This window comes from Thermoascus crustaceus (assembly GCF_041956765.1).
Source record: "Thermoascus crustaceus strain CBS 181.67 unplaced genomic scaffold VTN00scaffold_7, whole genome shotgun sequence".
NCBI classification, from domain to species: Eukaryota; Fungi; Ascomycota; class Eurotiomycetes; order Eurotiales; family Thermoascaceae; genus Thermoascus; species Thermoascus crustaceus.
In genome coordinates, this window is record NW_027192533.1 from 912,876 (window position 1) to 933,127 (window position 20,252).

General features: G+C 48.1%; 6 protein-coding genes across 6 annotated transcripts; 1 reads left to right on the forward strand and 5 right to left on the reverse strand.

Annotated features, from left to right (window-relative positions):
• Window positions 1-3,974: 3,974 nt before the first annotated feature.
• VTN00DRAFT_9334 (uncharacterized protein) lies at window positions 3,975-11,944 on the reverse strand (the record flags this gene model as incomplete). The annotated part of the gene is made up of 6 exons (XM_069436283.1): window positions 3,975-4,850; window positions 4,905-5,225; window positions 5,279-11,406; window positions 11,460-11,517; window positions 11,570-11,656; window positions 11,711-11,944. The coding sequence occupies 6 exons, from the start codon at window positions 11,942-11,944 to the stop codon at window positions 3,975-3,977; spliced, it is 7,704 nt and encodes a 2,567-aa protein (XP_069284919.1).
• Window positions 11,945-12,938: 994 nt separating this feature from the next.
• VTN00DRAFT_9335 (uncharacterized protein) lies at window positions 12,939-13,655 on the reverse strand (the record flags this gene model as incomplete). Its single annotated transcript, XM_069436284.1, has 1 exon — window positions 12,939-13,655. The coding sequence occupies one exon, from the start codon at window positions 13,653-13,655 to the stop codon at window positions 12,939-12,941; it is 717 nt and encodes a 238-aa protein (XP_069284920.1).
• A 1,139-nt stretch (window positions 13,656-14,794) lies between these two features.
• Window positions 14,795-16,070, reverse strand: VTN00DRAFT_9336 (uncharacterized protein; the record flags this gene model as incomplete). The annotated part of the gene is made up of 3 exons (XM_069436285.1): window positions 14,795-14,875; window positions 14,965-15,526; window positions 15,577-16,070. 3 exons carry the CDS (start codon window positions 16,068-16,070, stop codon window positions 14,795-14,797), a joined length of 1,137 nt encoding a protein of 378 aa, XP_069284921.1.
• Window positions 16,071-16,081: 11 nt separating this feature from the next.
• On the reverse strand, window positions 16,082-16,521 carry VTN00DRAFT_9337 (uncharacterized protein; the record flags this gene model as incomplete). Its single annotated transcript, XM_069436286.1, has 2 exons — window positions 16,082-16,099; window positions 16,225-16,521. The coding sequence occupies 2 exons, from the start codon at window positions 16,519-16,521 to the stop codon at window positions 16,082-16,084; spliced, it is 315 nt and encodes a 104-aa protein (XP_069284922.1).
• Window positions 16,522-16,939: 418 nt separating this feature from the next.
• VTN00DRAFT_9338 (uncharacterized protein) lies at window positions 16,940-17,466 on the forward strand (the record flags this gene model as incomplete). Its single annotated transcript, XM_069436287.1, has 2 exons — window positions 16,940-17,368; window positions 17,455-17,466. The coding sequence occupies 2 exons, from the start codon at window positions 16,940-16,942 to the stop codon at window positions 17,464-17,466; spliced, it is 441 nt and encodes a 146-aa protein (XP_069284923.1).
• A 276-nt stretch (window positions 17,467-17,742) lies between these two features.
• On the reverse strand, window positions 17,743-19,655 carry VTN00DRAFT_9339 (uncharacterized protein; the record flags this gene model as incomplete). The annotated part of the gene is made up of 11 exons (XM_069436288.1): window positions 17,743-17,769; window positions 17,831-17,951; window positions 18,000-18,185; window positions 18,242-18,447; window positions 18,502-18,713; window positions 18,768-18,799; window positions 18,850-18,943; window positions 19,004-19,272; window positions 19,407-19,416; window positions 19,495-19,552; window positions 19,620-19,655. 11 exons carry the CDS (start codon window positions 19,653-19,655, stop codon window positions 17,743-17,745), a joined length of 1,251 nt encoding a protein of 416 aa, XP_069284924.1.
• Between the last annotated feature and the right edge of the window lie 597 nt (window positions 19,656-20,252).

A 20,252-nucleotide genomic window follows, 5' to 3' on the forward strand; every position in this document is an offset into this window, starting at 1 on the left:
GTAGTAGTAATAATAATAATAATAATAATAATAATAATAATAATAATAATAATAATAATAATAATAATAATAATAATAATAATAATAATAATAATAATAATAATAATAATTACCTACTCGGAGATGGGAGAGAAAATAAGAAATACCAAGAAAGGAAATGATAACGAGGCGAAGGGAGGAGAATTATTAACACGCATACATTAGATACATAGCAAATTTCACCTGGGAAACATGGCACGGGATCTCATGCAGCTGCAAGTGCAGCATGTAGTGGCTGTTCGGGAGCAATTCGGATTTTTTTTTCTGTTGTTGTCGACTTGTTCTCGAAATCAGATAAAGCCTAAACCGTGGAAGGTGGAAGCATACCTATCGGCAAGGGCATGCACTGCAAGCCTGCAACATGCTGATCAGGATTGACTCGATCGTCGACGGACACAGCGCGTTCGGAATCGGGATTTTTTCTCTGTTGTTGTTGAGTGCAATTGACTTATTCTGGAAATTCGACAATCCATGATCGAGTGATCGATTCTCGAGGTATGATTTGCTGGTTCCAACGCCCCCTTTCTCTCCTCCTGTTCTCTACATGAAACGCCATGCAATGCAATGTACACGGACCTTAGTCCAAGGTACATACAAACTTTATCCCTACACCCTATAACAAACCACATATTCAACGCCAAGTAACTTATCTACAGGAGTGGATGCATTCATGCAGCTATACGTGCCTGCCTAGAAATACTACCGGAGTCTATCAGGGATATTCATTGCACAACATCCCAAGGGATTTGCAACTGCCAAGAGACGACAAGAAATGATGTGATTGCTTGTCTTTCTTGTCTTGACCTGCGAATCTGCGATCCTGATCGTGGCCACGTGAGGAAGATCATAGCATAGCGTTGCCCCCTGTCCCGCAGTTGGCTGGTCTGTTGCCGTTTGACTTTGGCCCTTTTTTTTTAACAGGTGGCGCGTGTACTTCTGGTAAAATTCAGAGCTAAGCTTTTCAGAATAATATAATGATAATGACAAAAGCAGCAGCTACTGGTTTCGAATCCATAATAACATAATGATAATTTTGAGGATGGGGTACATCATACGGCAACGGCACCACGGCCCGATGCCACGCCACCTCATTTCATAGATTATTGGCCGAACTGGATATGAACATTGCGAACCATCTACTTATTTAGGAAGGGGGTTGTCAGTATGGAGTACCCAGGCACGGGTACGGTATCCGTGCGTAGACGGGAGAAAAAGGCTTAATGGGAATAAGGTAAACGAGGTACCGTCTATCGTCAGACATAATAGTAGACGATCAAGCAAGTTTGACAAACTTGGTTTTGGTATGCTTCACCAACTGGCAGTCTTTTTTGGCAACGTCTCAGGGATTCCAAAAGAGATGCGATCGGTGATCAAACTGATCGGAAGGGGTCTGATCTCAGGTCGGCAGAATGCGTTCCTTCTCGTCTCTATGACAGCGGGAATTCGGACATGGCCTACCTGCAGGTGCTGCCTCATCCTCAAACCGCTGAAGCCGATCGCGGGAAATTATGCTTATCCTGTCTGTCGTACCGTTTCCAACTTCGCGGAACCTTTTGGAGTCTTCTGATCAGACAGAGACTTCTCGGGTATAACGGCTTCCTGGACTCAGAAGTTTACATGTTTCTGGATCTGAAGTATGTACTTGAGGGGCTCAGACCGTTGGGAACCAGACGATGCCAGAGCCGCTCCCCCCACACATGAGATGAAAATGGGAATGATGTACGGAGATCGGATTTCCTTGCGACTTCGTCTGTAAGCCAAGCAAATAATTTGATTTATTTTCTTTCTCCAGGAGCAGTGTGCGCTTGTGTATGGAAGTAAGCGAGGAAATGTTCTAGGGTAACTGTGCATATGCACCTACCTAGGTAGATAGCCGACTTTATTTATTTATCGCATATCGCGGATCAATCGTCCTACTTACCTTATGCAGTATGTACTCAACACAACTTACTACTCAGATGCTTGATATCAATCCCACCGGAATCAAGGTACGATCTAGAACCTGCCGATCCTCACAAAAAAGAAATGTAGAATCCATAACGTCCTATCCACTTAGTCCCGGTGCAGTTGTCCATGTGAACACCAGATGGTGTTTGATAGATCCCATAAAGTTACACGGCAACGCCGGGCAAACACCGACCGACCGAACGCCGTGGGTCCTACCACCAATTACTACTATGTTAGGCTCGCCCACTACCACTAGCAGGTTGTAGGAGAGAAAGAATATTACATATATAAAATTTTACTATATGATCCTGAAACCTGTGGCTAAAGTAGGGTCGGGAAAATCCCTGTTTCACACTACTGCGCGATATCATTTAGCATCGTCTTCGACGAGAATGGAAGGTCGGTGTTGTATCCAATTAAATCCAATGACCCGATCCCCATTAAGAGATTTATTCAATTCCGGAAGATCTACTATGCTCATCTCAAGGTGGCCGGCAGCCAGCAGTGCTCAGCTTCCCCACGAGGAAGATCGCGAGTTATCGGGGAAAAGGCACGGTTTACCGATACCGAGGGTGCAGGGGGCGCTGGTCTGGGCAACAAGTCCCGAAGTCCATAGGAAATGAGGTTATGTACGCCGGCATCGGACGAATGGTAGAGTTATGGACCGAGCCGGGGACGATGTGCTTGATATGTTGGAAGAGAAGCTGCCTACCTGTCTACGTAGTTCTGGAGAGTCAGGTTGCTACTCATGTCGGACCGTGCATACTTATGCTTGTTGTGTATGTGCGGTGCGATACGAAGGAAATAGAAAGCTCAAAGGGAAACCGGTCAAAAGGATCAGTCGGTAAAACATACCTAGAGCAGATGTACCAAGTGAGGATCGCATGACATTCCTGCCCGATGTTTGATACTGTAGAAATTGCTTTCATTATTGATCAATGCAGAATTATGGACGCCTTGGAGATGCTTTTTTCTGTTGTATCCTTTGTAAAAATCTATCCCAATATCACTTGATCTACTAAAAACCAAAGAAGAGACGATGCAAGACTGTGTAAGAAGACGATCGTAAAAACTATTCTTGCCGGGTCAGTCCCGTTTTTCAGTTCAGATTATTGCATTTCAATTTATAAATTGATCAGGATTGTGTTTGTGCCCTATGTATCTGTTAACAAAAAAACACTGTAGCTCGTTACTTCTCCAATCCTCAACACTCAAAACAGTTTCAGGAGGCTAGCAAAGTAGGCGGCAAGACGATAAGGACGTGAATAAATATCGAGCACAACAGTAACAGACTGGCACCGGAAGCAACGAAAGTCGTTGGTGTTGTTTGGATTGTTCTATCCAGGTCATCTCAATGATATGAAGCGTTCGTGAAGGAGTAAACCAAGGGAAAGTCCCGCAACAACTTATAGGCAAACACACCAATCTACCTCATAGAGAGCTTCAGAATTATCTAGGACCTCTTGGTTGATTCCGCATACTTGAATTTGCATACAGATTCTAGAGGCTTCCTGAGGCCTTGCAAATATATATATATATATAAAGAAACGGATGTTTCACTTGAGAAGGAGCTAATCTAGATCTCGGGGCTGGGGTTATAGCTTGTCACGCAGCGGAGGTCTTTCAAGGCAACAGGCTGGCTGTCCGTTAGATGATGTAAGGAATAATTCAATCCGTCCATTATTTGGAGTGGTTTCAGGGTATCAGCAGCGCACACAGATACTATAAACCCCCCCCCTCTTTCTTCTGCCTCAGATCCCGGAGCTGTATCAGGAGTTCAGGAGTCCAGGAGTCCCAAAATAAGTTACCTAGCTAGATACTGTACAGCACACAGATTAATCAGATTACAGCGGTCCAAACAGTACTAATTCTATTCCAAATGCATTCAAATTACATGTTTTCAAGGCCATTTCTATCAGCATCATGACCAGAGGATGAAAAATACAGTACACAGTACATACTCAAGAAAAATGAAGGCAACTTTCTAACTACTCCTTGTGTTTCTGATGATCCTCTCGACGGAGTGAAGCATCTTCTTTCCGCATCCAGTCTGCCGCAGCCATCTCTGCCAACTCCCGGACTGACAGCGCACCCAATATTTGCCCCGTGCTGACGACGAAGCCCAGAGTCCTCGAAAACCAGTTTCGGAATTCCGCCGCGATGAGCGAGTCTGCGCCGTGCGCGGAGATCGATTTTCCCGGATCCACGTCCTTGAGAGGCACGCCCAGAATCTTGGAGATCTGCTCAGATATGGCGGCGGCGACGTGTGTGGTTGCCTCAGTCTGGGACTTGGATGACGCAAGACGTTTCTCCAATGGTTCCGCGGAACAGTTGGCATACTCAGAACCCGTTGCTTCGCTGTTAGATGCGGCGGTGTAGGTGCGGAGATGCGAGAAGCGCCGGTCGAGTGCAGACCAGGACCTTTGCGAGTTGTCCTTGACCTGCGCGGACCAACCTATTCCAATCTGACTCTTGTCTATACTGCGCACGGGCTGGGAGATGGCGTAACTGGTCAAATTGAGGAATGTCTTCACAGGGACAGGGATGCTTCCTTGCCTGGAGAGGTGTTCCAGCGCTCCTGCGTTCTCATGGACGTATCCGGCTCCCAGGATGGCGCCTAAATCAATCGATCGTGTTGGTAGACCTTTGCTGGTCCTCCACCGAGCGAAGGCATCCTGGAACGTTGACGCTGCCGAATAGTTTGCCTGTCCCGGGTTGCCGACAATACCACAATAAGATGACAAGATAAGGAAGAAGTCAAGTGATTGGCTTTGGAGTGCGTCGTGGAGATTGTAGGTGCCAGAGACCTTGGGGCCGAGGACTTTGTTGTAGTCATCAACTGTCATAGACTCAAAGATCCCATCCTGCATTTTATTTTAGCCTAGTTCTTATGTTCATGCTCTAGGAAGAGGGCTCACCTTGAGAACAAGGGCTGCCTGGATTAGTCCACGGATCGGAGGAAGATCATGCCTACACATTGACAAAGCTGACTTCAACTGCTCTCGATTACCCACATCGCAGGCGAACGGACGAAGCTCGGTCCCAAGATCCGCAAGTTGTTTGATAAGTTTCTGGGTGGATTGCTTTGTGGATCCAGAGGGTGACAGAATTACAATATGTTTTGCACCAGACTCGGCCATCCACAAGCAGAGAGCGCGTCCTAAACCTCCTTGTCCTCCTGAAACAACGTAGGTAGCATCCGGACTGAAACGGATAGGTTCAGGCTTTTTGGGTGCAGCCTTTATATAAGGTCAGCTCATGGAACTTTCGCACTGTGTTTCTCTAGACGTACCAAGACTTTATCATCTGTGCCGTATGATATCACCACCTTGCCAATATGCTTCCCCGACTGGATTAACCGAAAAGCATTCTGTATTTTAGATACCGGGAATATGTTAACCGGAGACGGAGGTACAAAGATACCGGCTTCAATCATCTCATGAACTTTGGAGAACAAAGCTTCCGTGTATTGTGGCTTCTGCAATGGGAGGGCAGCAAGATCAAGCGAGGTGAAAGATATGGATCGATTGAAAACGCTCATGTCCATTCGAGCCCCGGCCAAAGTATCAGCCTTCCCAATCTCGACAAAACGTCCAAAAGGCGCCACCACATCCAACGAGTCTTGTAGACGCGGTCCTGCTAATGAGTTGAGGACTACATCGACTCCCGCACCATTAGTCAACTTCTTGATTCCATGAACGAAATCACCGGACCTGCTGGAAAATATGTGGTTTTGCTTAAGCCCATATCGTTCAACAAGCTTGTTCCTCTTCTCATCCGAACCGACTGTCGCATATATCTCTGCCCCAAGGTGCAATGCAAGCACAATGGCTGCTTGACCCACACCTCCAGCACCAGCATGGATCAAGACAGTCTCACCCTTTTTGAGAGCGGCAACATTGACCAAGGCATGGTACGCGGTCCCATAAATGATAGGCAATGATGCCGCCTCTTCAAAGGAAAGATGATCTGGAATGCGACTAGTAAGATAGGCTTTGGCTCGGACGCGACCTGTGTATGCGGAAACATGCCACGTCCAGACGCGGTCTCCTTTGGTGAACTTCTCTTTAACTTTCTCACCAACATCCACAACGATGCCGCTGCACTCGCCACGCAATTCATCATCCAACTGTCCTAAGAGGATCATGACATCGCGGAAGTTCACTCCCGAAGCTCGGACGTCAATTTCCACCTCATCCTTAGCAAGTGGACGTTGTAGTGAATTATCCTCGACGAAGTGTAGGTCTTGAAGCGTTTTACTCTGACCAACAACTAGGCGGAGTACTCTGTCGGGTTGATGGAAAGGCTCCAGTTGACATGGGAGCTGTACGTCTTCTTGCAGTGATAGAAAACGATTGACCTCACCATCTTCCATGAGACGTGGAACTAACCATTTTCCATCTCTTTCAGTCCATTCATGTTCATAACACATGGAGTGCGGCTGATGTCTGTTCAAGAAACGAACGATAGAATCAACCAGCGTCTGTTGGGAATGTCCATTTGCATCAAGATCAAGCATTTTGATCTCAACATTAGGATTTTCTCGCCTAACGACGCGAGCCAGACCGATAACAAGACTTGATTCAGGGTTAGAACATTCATATGTGGCTCCCCGAGTCACCCATATTAGCTTTCTGGCCATGCCCAGTGTCTCCTTGAGTGCATTGAAAGCCTGTTCGCTGCAATCATGAAATACTGCCTTTTCTACCTCAGCGAGGCAAACGCAAGTCTTATCACGGATGGAAATATCTCCCAGAGAGACAATGTCCCCGGCCGCTGGCCCTAAGGACTTTGACAGAGTCTCGGCCAGACGACGCCCGCTTCCTCCATCTTCGCCTAAGAACTGCTCCGTCGAGAGAAGGATCTGTACTCTCTCTTGAATCGCTGGCTCATGGGAGTTCAAAGCTGTCGAAATCATAAGACTGTCTATCTGCTCTTCGGGCCTCTCATATGTATGCATATAAACGTCGACCCCAGAAAATTCTGACGCTTTCATTGCAGAGTCCCACTCGTCAACTGACAGAAGAGGACTTCCTCTCCTTCTCTCTTTCGATCCGAGCCACCATCCAGGGAGGGTGCCAAATACCAACGCACGATGAACACTCTGCCTGGTGCTCTCCACGAGAACCAGTTTCCCTCCCGGTTTTAGCAGGCTGCGTACATTTTCCATTGTCTTTCCAATGTTTGCAGTTGCGTGCAAAACGTTCGAGGCAATAACGACATCATAGGAGTATTTCTCAAAGCCTTGATGGTGAGGATCACGCTCAATATTAAGTTTTTGAAAGCTCACAAGGCCTTTCCATTGTGAGAGTGTCTCTTCAGCCTTGGGAAAGAAGCCAGAAGAGATATCGGTAAAAGTGTAGTGCTCGAGGAGCGGACGTTTGGTACCAGGAGGACTGATTGCACTCAGGACGGGGACAGTTGTCCCACCAGTACCAGCTCCAATCTCTATGATCCGAAGACCTGGGTCTCTCCTGCCAAGCAATTTGACAAACTCCGCAGCTTGGAGCGAACTTCGCTGGACACTCTTGTCCTCTCTGTACATGGAATGCAGGAGTCCATCTTCCATCATCAACGACAGGGGATCCTGCTGCCCTCTAAGAATTGAGGCCAGATTCCTTCCAATCCTACATATGACCTTCCCTTCGCTTCCCGAACGCTCTAGCGCTTCAATCAAGGAATCGATATGATCCGGGTCGTGGCAACAGGAGCAGGAAACTTTCTCATCTTGACTTGCTTGTTCCTCCATCCACTCGACGAATTCACGATGGAATGGCTTCATACTTTGCCGATCCGCATCGGTGAGCTGGCGAAGAGCCATCTTAATATAGTAATGGCTAGCCCGCCCGAATTGGGACAACTCTCTAGCTATCGATGCCGGTTCGAGACTGGAACTGCATATCCGTATGATGTCTGTCGCGGTCAAGAACTCTGGGTCCAACACCCACTCAATCTTCTGGCCAAGTTCTGAGGATTCTGAGGCAGTTCGCCGGGCCATGTTTCCAATTGCCTTAGCCTCTAGTCCAATTAAAGAAATAATATTTATTTCACTCAAACTGGCTTCAGTGGAACAAGATGTGATAGTAGCTTTGTATTGGCTCGTTGACGGGCGCTCGACTTGGCAGGTCGTCTGAAGCTTGTTGACTGAATCTAGTGGGAAAAGAGTCAACAGGGAAGCTTCTTGCACAAAGGTTGGAAGCATTGGACCGCTGAGGGTATCATCAGACATGACTGCGGGAAAGATTGTCTGCATGCAAGAATCGAGTGTCGCCGGATGGAGGTAAGAAAGCTTGCGATATTCTTTCGAGAGACGGCCAGTCCTGTGAACGTCGATAATGGCAGTAGATCTACCAGAATCTGCGGCAGCATGGGTAATGCCTTTGAAATGTTTCGAATAGAAGACCCCCAGTCTTCCAATGTCACTGTATAGTCCCGCCACATCGATTTGACGTAGATTAGACTCGTCACAGTTTTGTTCCCGAAGAAGCGAGTTCGATCCCTGAGTCAGGATCGACATAAAACCACGACAGTGCTCGACAGCAGCCTGGCCTTCTGGGAAGGAATATACAACGAATTCATGACGCCCTGCAAGATCCCTACCTAAGGACTCGGAGGATGGCCTAAGCACAAGCGTGACTTCGATTCCATCTTCAGACTTTGGAACCACAAGGGCTTTGGTGAAGGACACTTGACTCAGCCTTATGGCATCGAAGTTCCCTTTCAGACCCAACACATGGGTAGCATACCACGCTCCGGCTTCAAATGCCATGCACATGTAGGCGGCTCCTGGGAAGATGATCTGGGATCTAATTTTGTGCCCTGAAAGCCATGGCATCTCGGAAAGTCGAAGATAGTTTCTCCAGCGAGGTTCAGCATGACTTGAGTCAGGACATAGGACTCCAAGAAGTTCATGTCGGGGATCTTGTCTGTTTCGGTAGTTGCGGCTTATGCGACTTTCGTGCCAGTAAGAATTGGAGTGGTTCCAGGGGTACGGAGGGAGGTCTACAAGAGTCTCATGAGAGCGACTTGGTGAGCCCCCAAAGTTGATAGCATTGAGATCAACTGGGTATCCATTGCTGAACAGATCCGATGCAAGTTCACATGTAGACAATATAGCAGAGCGGTCCTTGACCAGAGCAGAGGAATATCGGAACTTCGCACTCGGAAGTTGTAGGTTTGACAATATTTGATTAATCGGCCCTCTGAGGCCAGCGTGAGGGCCGATTTCAATAATCAAACTCGTCCTTTGATTCTTGCCCGAAATCTCTTCCTTTGCTGTCAGAGATCGACAAAGATTCTCCACGGCATGAGAAAACAAAACTGGCGAGACCAAGTTCTTGGCCCAGTAATCAGCAGTGAGATTTGCTCCATCCACAAGATCTCCATCCACACTGGAAAAGAACGGAATACTTGGGTTTGACGCTGGAGGCGAGAGAATTGTTAGCAGCTTCATATAGTCATCGGCTACGTGAAGCATATGGTGCGAGTGATACGCAACCTGCACGTCAAGCTGTCGTGCGCGAATGTTATGCTCTTGAAAAAGCTTGTACAAATTGACAATTGTGGAGTAATCTCCAGACAGAGTAACTGAACTGGGACTGTTTATACAGGCGACGTTCACTTTGCCGCTGGAATCTGGGAGCAGCCTGATATACCGAAGCGCTTCCTGCTCGCTGAGCGCCACAGCCATCATTGATCCTCGAATATTTCTATTTTCTGCGAGTCTCTCTGCAACAATGCCTCTTGAATATGCAATGAAGAGAGCATTGCCGAATGAAATCGCCTTACAGGCGTATGCTGCTGCGATTTCACCACTGGAGTGACCCACCACAGCCTCCGGAAACACGTTCCAAGCTGCAAGCAAGTCAACCAAAGCGAGCTGGATGGCGGTGCATATGGGCTGGCATATCAGGGCTGCACCAAGCCGGCATGTGCTCGGAGGACGGCAAAGTTCGTCGGTGATCTTCCAATTCGCACCAAGTTCCAAAAAGAACTGTTCGGCGCGAAGGATAGAACTTCTGAAAATGGGATTACTTTCCAGGAGCTCTCGGCCCATAGCGTGCCAGTGAAAGCCTTGCCCTGTGAAAGCATAGACGAGATTCGGCCTGTCCATACAATGAACGAAGGACAATGGCCTTGAGCAATGCTGTTGCAACTCCTCAATTGAACTGGCCACAACAGAAGTTTTCCAGGGAAATACAGAGCGGCGATTGCAAAGAGTGTGTGCCAGAGAGCCCAGGAAGTCTTCATTCATCTCAGTGTTCGATTTGTTACCGAGGTATTCTCCCAGCCGACTCACCATGGCCTGGCCAGACTCCTCAGAGCGTGCGGAGAGAACAAAAATATAATTCTTCCCTGATTTTAGCTTCGATTTCGTCCAAGACACGGTTCCATTCGTAGAGTGGTTCTGTTGCTGCGCAGGTTCAGGAGCACCCCAGATGAGGTCTGTATTCCTCAACCTATCCAGAATAACATGGGCATTCGTACCTCCATATCCAAAGCTGTTGACTGAGACCTGGCGAGACGCGGAGTCGGATAGATACTGCAGCTTGGTTGGAACTTCGAGATTCCACTCGCGAAGTCGAATGGAGGGATTCACTTTTTCAAAGTTCAAGTTTGGAGGGATTACTCCCTTTTCGACTACCAACGCCGCTTTGAGGAGTCCAGCCATTCCACTGGCACTTTCTAGGTGCCCTATATTGGTCTTGACTGAACCACAAGGAACTGGTCCACGTGCTTTCCGTGCTCTCCCAAAAATGGATCCTAATACGCTGCTTTCCGTGAGATCGCCCACTGCCGTTCCAGTCCCGTGTGCCTCAACATATACAGTGTCTGCTGGATCGAGATGGGCAAGCGAATATGCCTTTCGGATTAAAGCCTCCTGAGCACGTTGGTTAGGAGCAGTAATGCCGAGAGTTTTGCCGTCTTGGTTGACGACGGAGCTTCGAATGACAGCCCGAATGTTATCGCCATCTTTGAGGGCCTCTGACAGGGACTTGAGTACAACACAGGAAACGCCTTCTCCCCGACCGTATCCATTTGCCCGATGATCGAAAGCGTAAGAGCGACCGTCTGTCGAAAAGAAATTGAGAAAACTCGGCGCGATCATAGGGGATGGGTCAAGTATTAAATTGGCTGCACCAACGATGGCTTGTCGACTTTCACCGCTGCGAATGCTCTGGCAAGCAGAATGAAGAGCCACGAGACTACCACTGCAGCCTGTGTCGAGGGTAAAGGAAGGACCTCGCAGATCGAAGAAGTATGATAGGCGATTGGAAAAAATAGCGTCTCCATTTCCCGTCGCTTGATAGAAAGGCATATTTTCCGGGTCGCGGAAGAGCAGTTTCTCGTAGTCTCTGCCGTAAATGGCTACATATGCTGAGGTATCCGTTCCTCTGAGCCTTTCCAACGGAATCCCGCCTACAAATCGGTGTAAGTTATGTAATTCATCACGCTCGATCACCCATACGTACTGTTTTCAAAGGCTTCGTAGGCGACTTCGAGGAGTAATCGCTGTTGGGGATCCATAGCCTTGAACACTTAGCAGTTGTCAAGCCTCCTGTAGCTAGAAATCATTCCTCACCTTCGCTTCTGCAGGGCTGATATGGAAAAACGGAGCATCAAATCTGGAGACGTCCTCGGTGAGGAAGTGTCCTCCCTGGCAATAAAACTACATGGACATTAGCGCATGCCCATGAACTTTTTTGATACTGGCAAAACTGACCGTTCCGTTTGTCTTGCTCTCGGGATGGAAGAAGGCATGCTGTCGAAACCGATCTTCTGGTGCATCTGACCAGGCACTTCGGGCTTCACATAAGAGTTTCCAGAAGCTGCTAACATCGGAAGCATCCCCGGGAAATCTGCATGCCATGCCAACTATGGCGACCGGCTCAATCGGCTTCTCTTGAGAGGTGCCATCGATTTGGCACCCGTTTTCCTGTACAACTGCAGGGCTCATTTCCGACGGATATTGGACACGGGTATCTAAAGTAATAGAAAAGAAAGTTCGAAGTATTTCTCGGCAAATTAGAGCCCTAAAAGTTGTTGCTCAATCGGTATTAAAAAAGCAGACTATAAGCAGTTCAACAGTTTCCCATCGTGGCATAAGATGTTAAGAGATCATGTTCGCTGGGCGATGATCTCTGACACTGGGCGACAGCTGTCCTTATCTAGGGGTAGGCAAAAAGCTGACGCACACCCAGAATAGCAACACTGGCGATCCATACTCCTTCGCGAGGGGTAGAGGGAGGAGGAGGGGGTTGAAGCTTGTTGACTAGCCTCATCTTTAATGGCGGGTGGAGTTCTGTACATTTGTGAGTCGATGATGCTTGGAAACTACTACCTGGATAACTACTAGAACAGGGGGTTTGGCTGATTCAGGATCTTTTCTCGAACTTATCATTCACTCAAACACCCTTGCTCATGTTTACAGCATGTGCTACCCGTGTGATCGACAGCTCAGTTCCATAGTACACCGAGTCCAGAGCCTTCAATGGAAGTGGTTTAGCTCCAAAGTAGGTACTTGTCGATGGCAATACGTAGGGAGTTTGCATTCATTAGGTACCTAACAAATCCCCGTTTCCTAGTAAGAGATCATGGGGCCTTTGAGGAGAGGATATAGCGGAGCCGGACGCTCTATGGAAAAGGAGGGAGAAGCAGGGAGAAGTTATGGAGCTATCTGAAAGCCCAAGAAACGATGTGAGAGAAGTATGCAAGGGCCATTTCTATAAAAGGAATCTTGGCCTGTCGATCAATTCTCCTTCAGATACTGCATGGATCGCTTCGACGCCACTCAAAGCGACGACATAATCCCTTTATGGGACAATTCTACATGTAAATTGCGAAATTAAAAACTACCCAGCCGCTTCTCTGGTTAATAATAATGGACTACTATTCATGCACGGAGTATTTAAATGTAAGGTATGCATCTGGGCCGACCGGCGCTTGGCCTCCTAACACTCGCCCCGCATCTCCACCACAACATAGGGTTCCTCATCGTCTTCAACAAACTCGTCTTCCTCGTGAGAAACCAATTCCACCAGCCCCATTTTCTCATTGAGTTTGTGAGCTTCTTCGCGCGGAATGTGTGCCACTTCGCGCGCCCCGGAACTCTTATAGAAATTCGTCAAAATCTCCATGCCAGGCTTCACAAACCCTCGTAACTGGAAACGTTTGCACATTGAATCCGCCGCTCTAGGTTCATAGTACTCCTCAGTGTATGACCGCAAGAAATACAGTAAGGCATCCCGTATTGCGTTGACAGCTTCGGTTCCGCGGTGTTCGGGTAAGAGATAGAGTCCCATGCCGTGCCACAGGGTACTAGTTGTGTTCGGACCCGATACCAAGTCGTCTTTGTTCCTTGTGAACGAGTACAGGCTATCAGACAGTGGTCCCAAAAGCGTTATCATGCCGACCCAAACACCGCTGTGTAGCGATGTTGCCTCTGTATCCATTGGGTATGCGACGCAGATGAAGTTATGGCGGATAGGGTTTGTGAGCAGTGATAACCATTCTGTCTCGCCGAAAGTCAGGTGGGTTTCGTAGCCGTCGAGTCGGTCAGGTACATCTCTCAGGGCGCGAAGACGTAGAGAAGCAAATTTTCCAATTGTCTCCGGGGACAGCTCATGCTCTTCGTGAGATAGTCTGTAAACGCGATATTTGAAAGACATGGCAGGTCCAGAGAATTGCAGAAGGTGATGCGCACTTGTGTTCAACTTATTAAGCCTGTGTATATGGGCCCTTTGAATAGATATGTGCTAGGCACCTGGCAGATATTGGTCACCAATCGATCGGTGCAGGCCGCTGGCTTCTGATCTAGCCACTTGATGCAATTAGCCTGCAATTTCAAGGTTCGTGCATTGGCTTTTCTTGGCTTGCCCTACCATGGCCCTTATGAGAAAAAGTATATTTACCTAGACAGTTAATACGTCCATTATCAGGTTCGTCCCGCATGGGGTTCCTTTCCGCGCCTCACGCCATGCTTGCGTGGGCGTAGAATTAATAAACAGACGGGCATTGAGCAAAAAATCGTCCACTGAAGTCTCAGAAGTCGACGCCTTATCAAGGGAGATATGCGTAGTGGTCCTTGCGCGAGAGGGATACGCAATGTACGGAGTACTCCGTAATGTGCGCTGGATCACATGCCATGCCCGTGGATTTTCTGGGCGTGGATACCAGGCATGTATGATATTCCTCCTCTATGGAGTAATAGCTTAAGTACCTGACGCTAGGGACAAAGCTAAAAACAGATGGTTTACACGATCAATATGGCAGAGATCAGCGGTTCCTGCAGTACCTCCTCAGAAACGTACTACTTAGGCAGCTCTGGTTAATCACTTCTACCATTCCTCGAATATATGGCACGTTTTGAATGTCTTACGGCTATGACCCTGCTGCCGCCGACGATACAATTAACCCGAACCATGCCATGTTAATCAAAACGTGTATGATAGTTTGGCATAATGTCCTTTTTTGGCTTAAAATTCCAACTAGAGGCAAGACTAAAAATATCAGGATTTGGGATCCAGAAACGAGGTCACGAAAGAGGAGAACATGCAGGCATCCATTGTCGCTGTTTGATTAGACTATCATATGACCGACAGGCCTGATCTTGTAAGCTCAATTGTTGAGTTTTCTCAGATATTGCCTCAATAAAGAGGCTATAGTTAGGTAGAATTACTGCTTCCTAACACGTACGTGCAGATCGGAGTTGAGTCGAGATCTCCCCGAGAAGATGCGGACTAGTTCGAAGTAAATGATATTCTAAAGTCTTTATCTACTCCTCTTCAAGCGAAGATTAGAATTGGTATCACGAAAAATCTTCTTCAACGCCCTCTGCTTGTTCACTGAAATAGGCCGTAACTGCATCGGAGGCAATCAAGTTGTCTCTCTGTACAAGCAAAACGGAACGTGTGAGTTAGCCCCCGTAGACGAAGCCTCAAGAGGGTATCTCCATAGAGAAGACAGATATTCACGTACCGTCTTCACCAAGTCCCGAATTCCTCTCTCTAGCAAGTCAGTCTCTAGCTTTCGCAATTTCATTATGTCCTGGTAAATATCGCTCCGGATCCCCGTCCCAGGAGTGCTTGGGAAGGACTCCTCAGTCTCCTGAAGCAGTGAGAGTTGAGTCTCAAGACGCTCTAGTACGATCACCACAGCGCGAAGCTGAAAGATGTCCCACAATGGATCCGCCGCTATAAGGTCCCTAAAAGAGTCGGAGGGACCTATTTCATTTCCTTTCCAAGTGGCCTTAAGCTCCTTCTTACCGTCATTGTTTTGGAGGACGTGAAAATCGAGTCCATCCTCTTCGTTGACGCATGACCACCAGACGAATGGACTTTCCCAGCTCGTTGTTTCAGACCCAGCTGGAAGATATAAACGTACTCCCGGCGCGTCTTTGCAAAACGCCCTCTTGGCAAGTTTTAGGGGATCATCGTCCGGGATGTCCAGGCCGAGGAATAGCTGCCTTGCGTCTTTCACTTCGTTTTCAAGGAAGCCGTAGGAGAATATCATTTCTGATGCTCCTTTTTCGTCACCATACCTAGGAATCTTGCGTTAACTGAGTCCCAATGTAGACTATGCTAGACGTACGTGATCGTAACTTCGTCCCCAGCTTGCAATTGCTTCCCATAGCGTAGCTGCAAAACCGCACTGCCTTCCTCGGCTGTCTCGTATAGTGCGACTGTTGCATCCCCCGAGGCATGGTTGGCCATATCGACACATGGCACCATAGCGTGGCCCGTTCCCGGCAAATCCAGCGCTCGTGATCGATACATGGCGTCAACCTGCTTCCAATCATCGAACGTCAATTTCCCCGTTTCCTCGTCCCACCAGTCTCTGTTGCACCAGGGTATGTCCTTTGTGCAATTACGAAGATTATCGAACTCCCGCTCAAGGGATGATATCTTTGCATCCACCGCGGCTTTCAGGGAGGTCCCGTGCAGGAGGGCGCGTTCCTCATCGGTATAGAACGTGGGTAAGGGCACAGAAGCCGGAAGGAATTTGATATATTCGGACCATGGATTCGAGACGCCAATCTTCTGACGTCCATCTTCAAGGTCTGGACTGGAATAGGTGATGTGCATAAGAAGGAATATCAGGATCGCGCCTCGAGCTGTCTGCAAATATCAGCCCCGGGGAATATTTCATACCTGAACATTGGGACGGCAATAATAGCTGCTAAAGCACTATACAAGTCGCAAATCATTTGAGAGGATACAAACGGAGACATGAGCATACCCTTCCATAATCACCAACAGCGTCCAAGACCTCCTTCAAATACCGATCCGATTTCGCATAATTTTCCACCAACCCCAGTGAGAGAACCATGTCCCGCGGGACGGTTATCAGATATTCAGGCTTGGTATCCTCACTTTCTGGATCCCCACCGAACTTCGTTTCAGTAGCGACTATTCCCGATCCTTTGTCCGTCCCATCCACCGACCGAAATCTCTGGAAAGCAACGCCGTTGAAAGTAATGCCGTTGAGCTTTGTCCAGGCAGGAAGAGCCTCAATGGAAAGGAATTGGCGTTTCATTTTGGAGTGTAGAGATGTCTAGGCCCGCATTCGCCCTGCGCTGTCGTAATGAATTGTCCGTCAAAGGGTACAGCTTCGGTCGCGGTCTGCGGAAGAAATGTTAGGCGTTCCGAATCCTTATCGACCTTATCGATAAGCCCCGAAACTTGAGCCCTAAACCCTAAGCCCTGAGTCTACTCCCAGCGTCATATCGTATCATTGCAGCATGCCGACGTCATACTACTGGGAGCGTAGATCTTGGTTCTGGACCAATGGTCCTGTCTGCGATTAGGAACAGGGCGATGATCAGTCCGAAAGCCGCATATATAGAGTCCCTTGTTCATCTATGTTTCACTATTCATACTGAAAAAGTGAGAATAGCGACGCATTTTCTCTCCCGAACAGCCAGAGACAGCAGCACGCTGTCATAAACAACACAATGCCTAGCAACCCTCGCTTCCCGCAGACAACCTCGAAGCTCAAGCACTTCCTTACGCCGCGGCCGCCGCGACCCTGCCTCCTCCCGCTCCAATCCATCTTGCAGCCGGCCGGCATTCCCACGCCGGGCAGTGTTCGCGCTCGTCTGAAGGGTGACGCCACTAATTCCCCTCCAATAACACGAGGATGGACCGGCACATCTACCGATGACCATGCCATAAACCGAACCAGGAAGGGTGACATAACGGACCCCCAGATGGAATCCGCCCTCAGCGGGCAGGAGGAGCGTGCAGAGAACGAGTTTATTGCAGACAGAACCAAAAGTCAAGCAACGACAGAAAGAGACCTTAGACACAGCAACAGGAGAGCGAAGGAAGAGAATCCGGAGGCACCCGAGCCCATAATTGGGATGAATGATGAGAAGGGTGAGGTGAGTTTTCTGCCCCCTTCCGAGGTTGCCCTCTGTTCCTATCCTCAGTGTCTGATGATCGGGTTCATGGTTCTTCTGTCATATAGATGCAAAAGTAATTGGATATTGGAACAAATTATATGAGGAATGAACAGCGAAGCCGCCATAATGCAGCTCATACGGCTAATATTTCGCTTTGCAGAAAGGCCATTGACTCGACAGGGCTTCTGGGATTCTGTCTAAGACCCAGTGGCTTCTGACCTTCACCATCTATCATAAGTTTCTTTGGATTTCAGTGACTGCAAGGTGGAAGCGTTGGATCATCACAATTGATCATCTCATTTGCTGTGATCATTATTATGTATTGAAACTGTACATAGTCAAAATTGCATATCCTATCGGCCAACTTTGAAGGAGAGTATCTGGAAGAAGAACGTTAGCCACCAAAATACAATGGAAGAGACATACATAGTCGCTACTTACATCATGCTTTCCAACTTCTACAATCTCGTCCTCAGAAACCCTAATGCCACCCGCTCCCTCGACATAGGCGACGGGAGTATCGCCCATAACCTTCTTAGCGACATCTGCCACGGTGCTGCCCCTATTAAATGTCAGAATGAAATTTGGAGCATTCCTGTGATGAACTTACTTTTTCACCAGAACACAGTCTCTGAACACTGCATTTGCACCACCGGTACCGGAGGTGAACGTATGGATATTCCGAACTGGAAATACTGGCACGAGACCTAAAAGCTCTGCAGCGCGTGAAAGGCACTGTACGACTCCAGTCGACCCGAACCGGTACAGCACCATGTCCTTCAAATTTTCTACACGGCTGTTCCCAAGTTATTGACATGCCCGGTTCATCTGTTCTAACAAAGGGACACTTACTTCTTCAATTTCTCGTCCATCTCTCGCAGTCCTCCCCCGTCAGGATCGCCCATCTCGATAAGATCCTCTCGCGTATCTACGAATTCGCCGCCTTCCACATACTTGACAAAGTTCTGCTTCGCCAACCTTCGAAGGAAAACCTCCGATATGGCGGAGCAAAGAACTATTGACTTGGGGTCGTACATCCTGGCGATCTTGCTTATATTCTACGTTCCTTAATCAGCAACTAAAAATGGGAATTGAGCAGATGTATATCTCACCTTATCCGCATCCGGGTGATCAATCTTATTTAAGGCGAATACAGTCGGAAATTTCTCATCGGTAAATGCGTTGACGACTTTCTCGACCGTCTCGTCGGACCACTGCTCGAGGGGCTCCTTTAGCCCTAACTTGTCCAGACAGCGTGCCACAGTCTGATGCGTGCTTCCATAACCGGAAAATTGGTTCTGTAGCGTCTCCACCGCCGTCGACTCTGCTCATGTGTTAATGTGTAGCCGAAGGTAGAGGATGAGCAAGCTCCACCTACTTGTGGCAACATGCCGCCTTTTGATAGATCCCCTGAAAAAAGTCAGCATCGGTACTTGAACGCCTAAAATGGGTATATTCACCATTTCTCCATCAAATTCCCCTGTATCCATCGTACAATCTCTGATCTCAACCATACAATGTCTTGTGATGGATCATATCCTCGAGTCGCCTTTCCTATAGCATTCAACTGTCAATCATGACATCCCATGATCAAAATCGCATAGATCCTCTAACCTTCAGCATCTGTAGTCCCACTCACGTCTACTACGTGTATCAGGGCATCGGCATGGCGCAGGTCGTCTAAGAACTTGTTGCCCAGTCCTTTACCCTCGTGTGCACCTGGAACAAGACCAGCGACGTCCAGCAGCTCAATAGGTACTGATCGCCGTCCTTCATGACAACCACCGTAGTTTGGTCTGCATTTGTCGGTGAGGTTGTATCGCTTGCAGGCGCATTCTATCTGGAGATAGCCGATAGCCCGCTGGGGGTCGATAGTGGTGAAACTGAAATCATCTTCTCAGCACCCATATTGCACATTTACATAAACTTTATTTCGTCAAGGGATAGGAAAGCGATTTCTGGCGTCGTGCGAAAGACAAAAATGAGCAGAGGACCAGGCGCGGAGGTTTCGACTTACGGGAAATTTCCTATTAGTTCGAAAGCGCGTTAGCAAATACTACAGATATTCCTAATTTACAAAACTAGGCCAAGAACATAAAACTAACCAACTTTTGAAGAAGCATCCGTCAAGCTGTTCAGCGTCGTCGACTTGCCACTAGACGGCTACATGCCCCTCACGGACCAGGTCAGTTTCCGTCTGATAGATTGAAAAGCGGGGTCGGAAACTGACCTTTCCTACCAACCCTATCAGTGGATCGCGAGGCATAGTGAATGTCCTATGAAGCTCCGACGGAGTAAAAAGTGCTCTTTCAAGGAATGTATATGAAGAGAAGATGCTTCAGATTTTGAACGCATTCTCCACGGCAGCGGCGGTGGGAGGTCTGCGGAGCGTTTTCTGCCGCACCATATTGGAAGGCGGTGAGTTGTATGCATCTCGTGTCCCACGAAGTTGACGCTCCCGCGCGTTTATTAAAACGCAGGAGCAGAATACTGCCTGCGCGAACGAACAGGTGGCATCTCTCTAGTTCATCCTGCAATACATTTTCATATCCAGCGATACAAGGTGCTGAGCACAATAGGGAGTGACAATGAGTCGACTCTCGTCTTGTGGTGGGATCTTGCAGTACATATCTCATCTAAAACGGCAACGATCGGCGCCACATGAAGGACAGGGGTCTCGACAGCACCAACGCAAGAGTTCTTGGAGATTACTAGGAATTGCATTCTCCACAGAGAATCTTATCCTATCATCGTCACGTCCATGGCCAAAGCCATATATTGACAAAATACAAGTCCATTGTGCAGCACGTCTAGTCCAGATTACTGAGCATTTAAGTCTGCACAGCATGGTCATTAGTTGAGC